At 28.8% G+C, this 6,413-nt stretch overlaps 1 protein-coding gene across 1 annotated transcript; it reads left to right on the plus strand.

Moving 5' to 3' along the window:
- Window positions 1-207: 207 nt before the first annotated feature.
- On the plus strand, window positions 208-5,325 carry LOC102593460 (uncharacterized). The gene is made up of 4 exons (XM_006365869.2): window positions 208-255; window positions 1,785-1,948; window positions 4,093-4,180; window positions 5,160-5,325. The coding sequence occupies exons 1-4, from the start codon at window positions 208-210 to the stop codon at window positions 5,178-5,180; spliced, it is 321 nt and encodes a 106-aa protein (XP_006365931.1). The 3' UTR covers window positions 5,181-5,325.
- Window positions 5,326-6,413: the final 1,088 nt, after the last annotated feature.

Here is a 6,413-nt window from a genome sequence, read left to right on the forward strand (position 1 = left end):
ACGTTTGGAGCTTGGAAAAATATATTTAGAATACTGAAACAAGGCATGAAACATTATGATATTGATACACAAATGAAAATTTTCATAGCTTGTGCAGTGTTACATAATTATTTGCGAGAATACCAAAGTACTGATGAAATATTTATGGTCTATGTCATGAAAATATAGTTGCGGATGATATTGACCAATAAATGGCTCAAAGTAACAATGTTTGTTCGTCTTTTCGGTCACATGATTGAGAAATGCAAGTTCAACGTGAGAAAATTGTCCGTACTATGTGAGAGGATTATATTAAACACCAGTACACTACAATTTATGTTCAATTTTTTTTATTAAATTAAATTTAGATGAAACAATTACTTAAGTGGATAACAAATAGCTTTGTAATAATTTATTATGCGATTTTATAATTTTTTGTTTATTTGATAAGATTGAATAAACAATTGGGGCTATTTTAATAGTTTTACAACTTAGTAAATCTTTATGTTCATGAGAAAATATACAACACAAAAATTCCATATCACATGTCAAACAAAACTTCAATTTCATCTCATGATTCCATATCATGATATTATATTGCATGGCCAAGCGGGCCCTAAAATAATTATAAGTTCATATCTTTTGATAAAAATAAAATAAAATTATAAGTTCATATCCAAACATAAAGTAATTCTTGAAATAGTCATTCTCTCATAAATATACAGTCCATACCCCTCATTCATTAAGACTGATAATTTTCGATTAACTGATACTAAACCAATATCATATATTGTATTGGTATATCATTAAGGCTGATAATTTTTGCTTAACTGATACTAAATCAGTATTATATATTGTATTGGTATCATTAATGCTGATAATTTCGCTTAACTTGAATATAAAAGGGTATATGCTTGTAATTATTTTGCTTTTATGGGGTATTTGCTTTGTTTCCCCTACATATAATTAGAAGGAGAATTTTCGTAAATAGCCACTATAGTAAACTTAATTATGTTTCATAGTTATAGTTTGCATATTTACAGGTTGTAGCTACCGTTTAAGTTGCGTCTTTGTATAATTTGCGAATATATTTGTATAATTGAGCTATTTTTTTGTACAAACTCGAAATAAGAATATATACAAGCACAAACATCTAAACTTTAAACAATTATACAAATTATATTATACAAAATTATATTATACAAAAGTTGTACAAATTATATTATACAAACTTGTAAATTATACAAACTCGAAATCTTAGCCCACGTAATTATCACTGAATATTGGTCGCGAGTGGTAATCAATTAAAACTATAGTTATGATAACTAATTAACTAGTATATGTTTGTTTAACCATGTAATTTTCTCTTATTAGAAACTCTTGGTATGACCGATAATAAGTCATCTTTAATATGTTATTTATTAAATTTTCACATATCAATATATCTCTAATATGTATTTATTTTGTGGTGAATTTTTGTATGTAGTGATTTAATTTGTGAAATAATATTTAAATTTATTTTTCTTGATATTTTAAATTGTATTAAGAAATAGAAGCAAACATATAGGATATATATATTATATATATTTATTATTTTACCCATATTTAGATATGACAGTTTGTTAGGACCAACACTGTACTAAAGAGCTGGACTAAAAGCTATACAAATTGTACATTGAGGCCCACTAAATAGATGAACTAAAAGCTATACAAATTTGGTCATTTCTGGCACAATTTAATTGGGTATTAAATTTTACTCATTTTTATAAAGACATCTATATGGTAAATTATCATACGTGTCTTAGTTTTCCACTTCTTACAAGTTCTTACTTTGCTTTTCATCTGCTCAAAGCTCTCTCATTTTCAATTTTTGGAAAGTGTTGCTGCAATTCAAGTTTTTACTTTGCTCTTCATCTACTCAAAGCTCTTCTCATCTTCAATTTTCGGAGAGTGTTGCTTCAATTTCAAGGTATTCCTTTTCCCTTTATTATTCTTCTATCTTCTCAATTTTTTTCTCTGTGACAAAAGGGGAAAATCGAAATGGAAGTCCCTAGCTTCAATTTTTTTCTTCAGACTTTTGTTTGTGAACAAGGGAAAAATCAAAATATGAGTTTTCACACGTGCAACTGAAAAACTCTATTTTATGGGTTTATAAAGCTTTGATTTTTTGTATTGAAAGAGAAATTAGGACAAAATTACTTCGAATGTACAAGTTTCTCCTTCCTAAGTTCTTATTTCTCCGTTTATTACTACTATTACCACATTTTTCTGCTTTCATCTCCTGATGTTTACTTCTCTTTCTTAATTCTCCCCGTCTTATTCTATTTTTGAATAAATTTGGATTTGTGATCATATTTGGTAGATGGATCTTTGATGTTGTAAGCGGGTGCTTACTATTGGTAAGTGGTGAGTAGCGGTTGAATTCTCTTTGTCCTTTCTTTTTATCTGATTTTCGTTTTCGTCGAATGTAGTTTGTTGAAAATTTTAATTCTAATTCTTTGTCCACGATTTCTGGTTAATTTATTGCCACTAATAAAAGTTCAGACTTACAAGTACAATGCTAATAGGGAACTCAATTAGTTTAGCTTGATCATCATGATACTATGTTTCGAAAAAGAGCCTGTATATTTAGTTTTTAAAAATTTGCCTTATTTAAGATACTCAAGGAACTATTATGTTGATAAATGCAGAAATTGAGGATCTGTTGGATTGCAGTTAATGTAACATGCCTAATAGTGCCCTAAAAATATTCTTTGTAAAAGATACTTTTCTCTGCCTATTCTCTTCCATTTTTTACTCTTTGGATTTTTTCCTTTGTTTTTCATGCCTCTCTTACATCTCTTGCTAAATTCAACAAAGTGCGTCATAGTTTTCTTACTTTGATATATGTATATCGTAAAACCAACTCTAACTTTGTTTGTGCACAGTGGGTGTCGAGGCCAAATTTCAGGTTCCTTTTCTTCTATCTTACGCTCAAATCTTTTTCAGTTTGAATTTTATTTTAGGCTTTCTCCTATTTGATGTAATTTTGGTTTCTACTTGATAAGTGGAAAAATATATGCATATAGAACATGATTCATCTTTTTTGCATGTTTGTAATAGTTGTTGGCTGCTGTTACTAACATCAGTTTGGTACTACTATATTCATGATTTTAACTTTGAGTTTTCAAAGCCCTTCCATTGCTTTGATGGACCAAAAAATTAGAGGGCATAGAAACATGTGATTCTATCTTTTTAAGAAAATCTCAATGTATGATCTGCGTCCATTCTTTTGCATTTTTCTTCCTTTTCTTTTCTCTGTGTTAAACTTTTTCTTTGTGAATTTTGTACTACATGGTTGTAGTTGATTGTTTAAACTCTTCTTCAGAACTAACTTTGATTGATTAAATCAGAAAGGAAAAATATAAATGAAAAGAGAAGAACTTTGATGCAGCAAATGTGTTTGACGATATGCATCAAGTACAAATTATTCTTTTATTTATTTTTTAAATTAGGCATTCTAAAGTAGTTGTGTGAGATCCATAGGAATAAATTGCTGGTATTCTGTGGTAATAGGAAGTTCTGCCCTAGAGTTTATCTATCACACCTTCTATCCTATTAACCATTTTTCGTAAGTGCATCTAATGTCATCTTACTATGTTTACATGGAGTAGGTAGCGGAAGATGTAACAATAATATATATGAAAGAGCCTATATGTGAAGACACGATATTTCGTGAGCTTACTTTCTTTAATCATCTCACTATTACATTTGCCTTATCATGTGAACAAGCAAAATGTTGAAATTTTGTCTTAAAAGAAGAGCATCACATAACATGATAACACATAATAGGAGTCTCACAATGATAGAATTATGTACAAACTATATATTTTCTGTATTTTGTATTATGGTTATGATTCTTTACATTTATCGTATGTTTGTATTTTTAACACACACCAGCTATTTGAAGAAGTGCAATAGTTAGAAAGTTGGAATATCTTTGTATTATTGTTGAGACTTAGCAAAAAAATCTCAATTTTATATGCCTTTCAACTTCATTCATGGTTCCCTTATGTTAATTTGGTTATTCTTACAAGAAAAATAATTCATATTGTTTTTGCCATGTCTAAATAGATTCATTGTCCGAGGAAAAATGAAGAATAAGGGGAAGCTATTTTGGCTAAAGGGTACCAACAGGACAATCTCTGCGGAGAGTTTAATGGTAAGTTGTTTTTAGCACGCAAATGAAATTATCTAGGTGGTTATATTTTCTGCTGTCTATGAATATGTAGTGGCTAAAGAATGATCTGGTTTTGATGGTGTTCTGCCGCATCTCTTTATAATAATATATTAGTTGCCTCTATATTTAATGAGAACTCATGAAATGTTAAATGTTAAAGTATATGTTAGAACCAGTGAACATTAGCTCTTACAATGGTGTCATTTTCATGTCTTGTATGTTATTTCATGTCTTTATAATGTTCCCCAAGTTCAAAAAGTAGTAAGCTATTTGATTTGATAATTAAGAAAAGGAATATAGAGATTTTAATGCCATTTTATTCCTAAAAGAAGTTGGGAACTTCTTTTAATTTCACCTTTGTCTGTCGAAGTCCTAATATTATTGACAGAAAGGACAAGGTGACTATATATAATTGGTCTCATGATAAAAGAAAAGAACTAACAGTGAAATTTATCGTAGGTGTATTACCGAAACAGAGATTGTAGGTTAAGAGGTAAAGTGACATACCGCAGACACAAAAGCATTTACTAATTAAATCTGACAAATAATCAAAATGATTGAAGTGTAAGACACCATAAAGGAGGAAATCAACTCCTATCTCCAGGTAGTAGGAAGATTTTTTGACAGATACTTCTTAAAATACTTGCTTTATGATTAGGAGAAGATGTGGTTTCTCCTTCAACTCAAAAGTTTCTTACCAAAATTTACTTCACATTTTCTATTATGAATAGTGATCTCGACATAAGAGAATCAAGTGTAAATTATATTCTCTGTTTTTTCCTTGTTATAACATTTTCAGTTCTAATAGCTTCATAAACAAGTCGCCACTGGGTTCTCTATAGTAGTATTTGACTTGAGTAATGTGAACAACACAATATTAAAAAAATAAGTTTATATTGTTAACAATTAAGATTTGCTTAAGTTTTTGGTCAAAACTTTGATTTGCACAACTCTTATGCAGGGAAGACATTTGAATGGATGAAAGTTCCTTTGCATCAACTATAGAAGATATATTTAGTTTTTGAGCTCCTGTTATTTAACTGGAACTACAATGATGATAAAATTTCTTATATATGTTTTTATGCATTATTCAATGACAATAAGAATCAAAGCTCAAATTTTCCTTTTACCTTTTAAAATGAGAAACAATAAATAAAACAATGTAATACCATATTAAAAAAGAACAAAATATAAATAAAACGCAATTTATATATATTATTATATCTTCTCTAAACAAATAAAAAATCTATGATAGTGGAATTTCAACACAAAACCAAGCTAGCTTCACACAACTTTGGTTTAAGGAGTGTCACTTATAATCTAGTAAAAATTAGGCAAATGACATAGTATAAGAAAGAAATTACTTCCTTTCCCTACTCTTTCATTAATTATCAAAAAATCCCTTTTTTTAGTGTTTTTCGGATACATAATATAGCAGCGCGGATACTTTAATTAATAACGGGCGGATACTTAAAATTATTAAGTTGTTGTTATCAGTTTAATGCGTTAAATAAGGGATTAAAAACTGAAATTATAATTAAACAAAATTATAATTGACTCCCACAAATCACGCTTACGTTTCTTCCTTCAACCAATCAATCGTTCATAATCCTCTAACTGAATTTATTATTTTTTTTTAATTTTGAAATTTATGAAACGTTCTCCCTGTTCTTACGAAAAAACAGTAAAAGTTTTTATTCAAACAATCAAAATATATTTTTGTATCTGATAATAAAATATTGTTGTTTTTTTATGATTTAAATCAATGTTACGATATTCAACCTGTTAAAGAATACTACATATATAGAACCTTAATGTTTTGTACCAATTGTAACATATACACAAATTTGTTATTTGATACTAATATGTGTATCATATAAATAAGGGAAAATTGTACATAATGGCAAACTATTAATTCAAATTAAATGGTATAACCATACTTTGATTTAATTGTATCATGTAGCAAACTGTTTGCCAGCGCCTCTCTCCCTCAAACTCTCGCTCGCCACTCTCCTCTCTTGCTCACTCCCTCTGTGCTCGCCTCTCTCACTTTATACAACAGAATTGTATAAATTGCGTTTCTGTTTATATAAAGCGAGAGAAAATTGTATATACACATGCAAATACATATATATTCGTCATATACACTTATAATTATACAATAAAAATATTCCCCTGCCCAGTTCTCTTTTGTCTTTCTCTCTTTCTCGTTTTA

Source organism: Solanum tuberosum, unplaced genomic scaffold (assembly GCF_000226075.1).
Source record: "Solanum tuberosum cultivar DM 1-3 516 R44 unplaced genomic scaffold, SolTub_3.0 scf00553, whole genome shotgun sequence".
Taxonomy (NCBI): domain Eukaryota; kingdom Viridiplantae; phylum Streptophyta; class Magnoliopsida; order Solanales; family Solanaceae; genus Solanum; species Solanum tuberosum.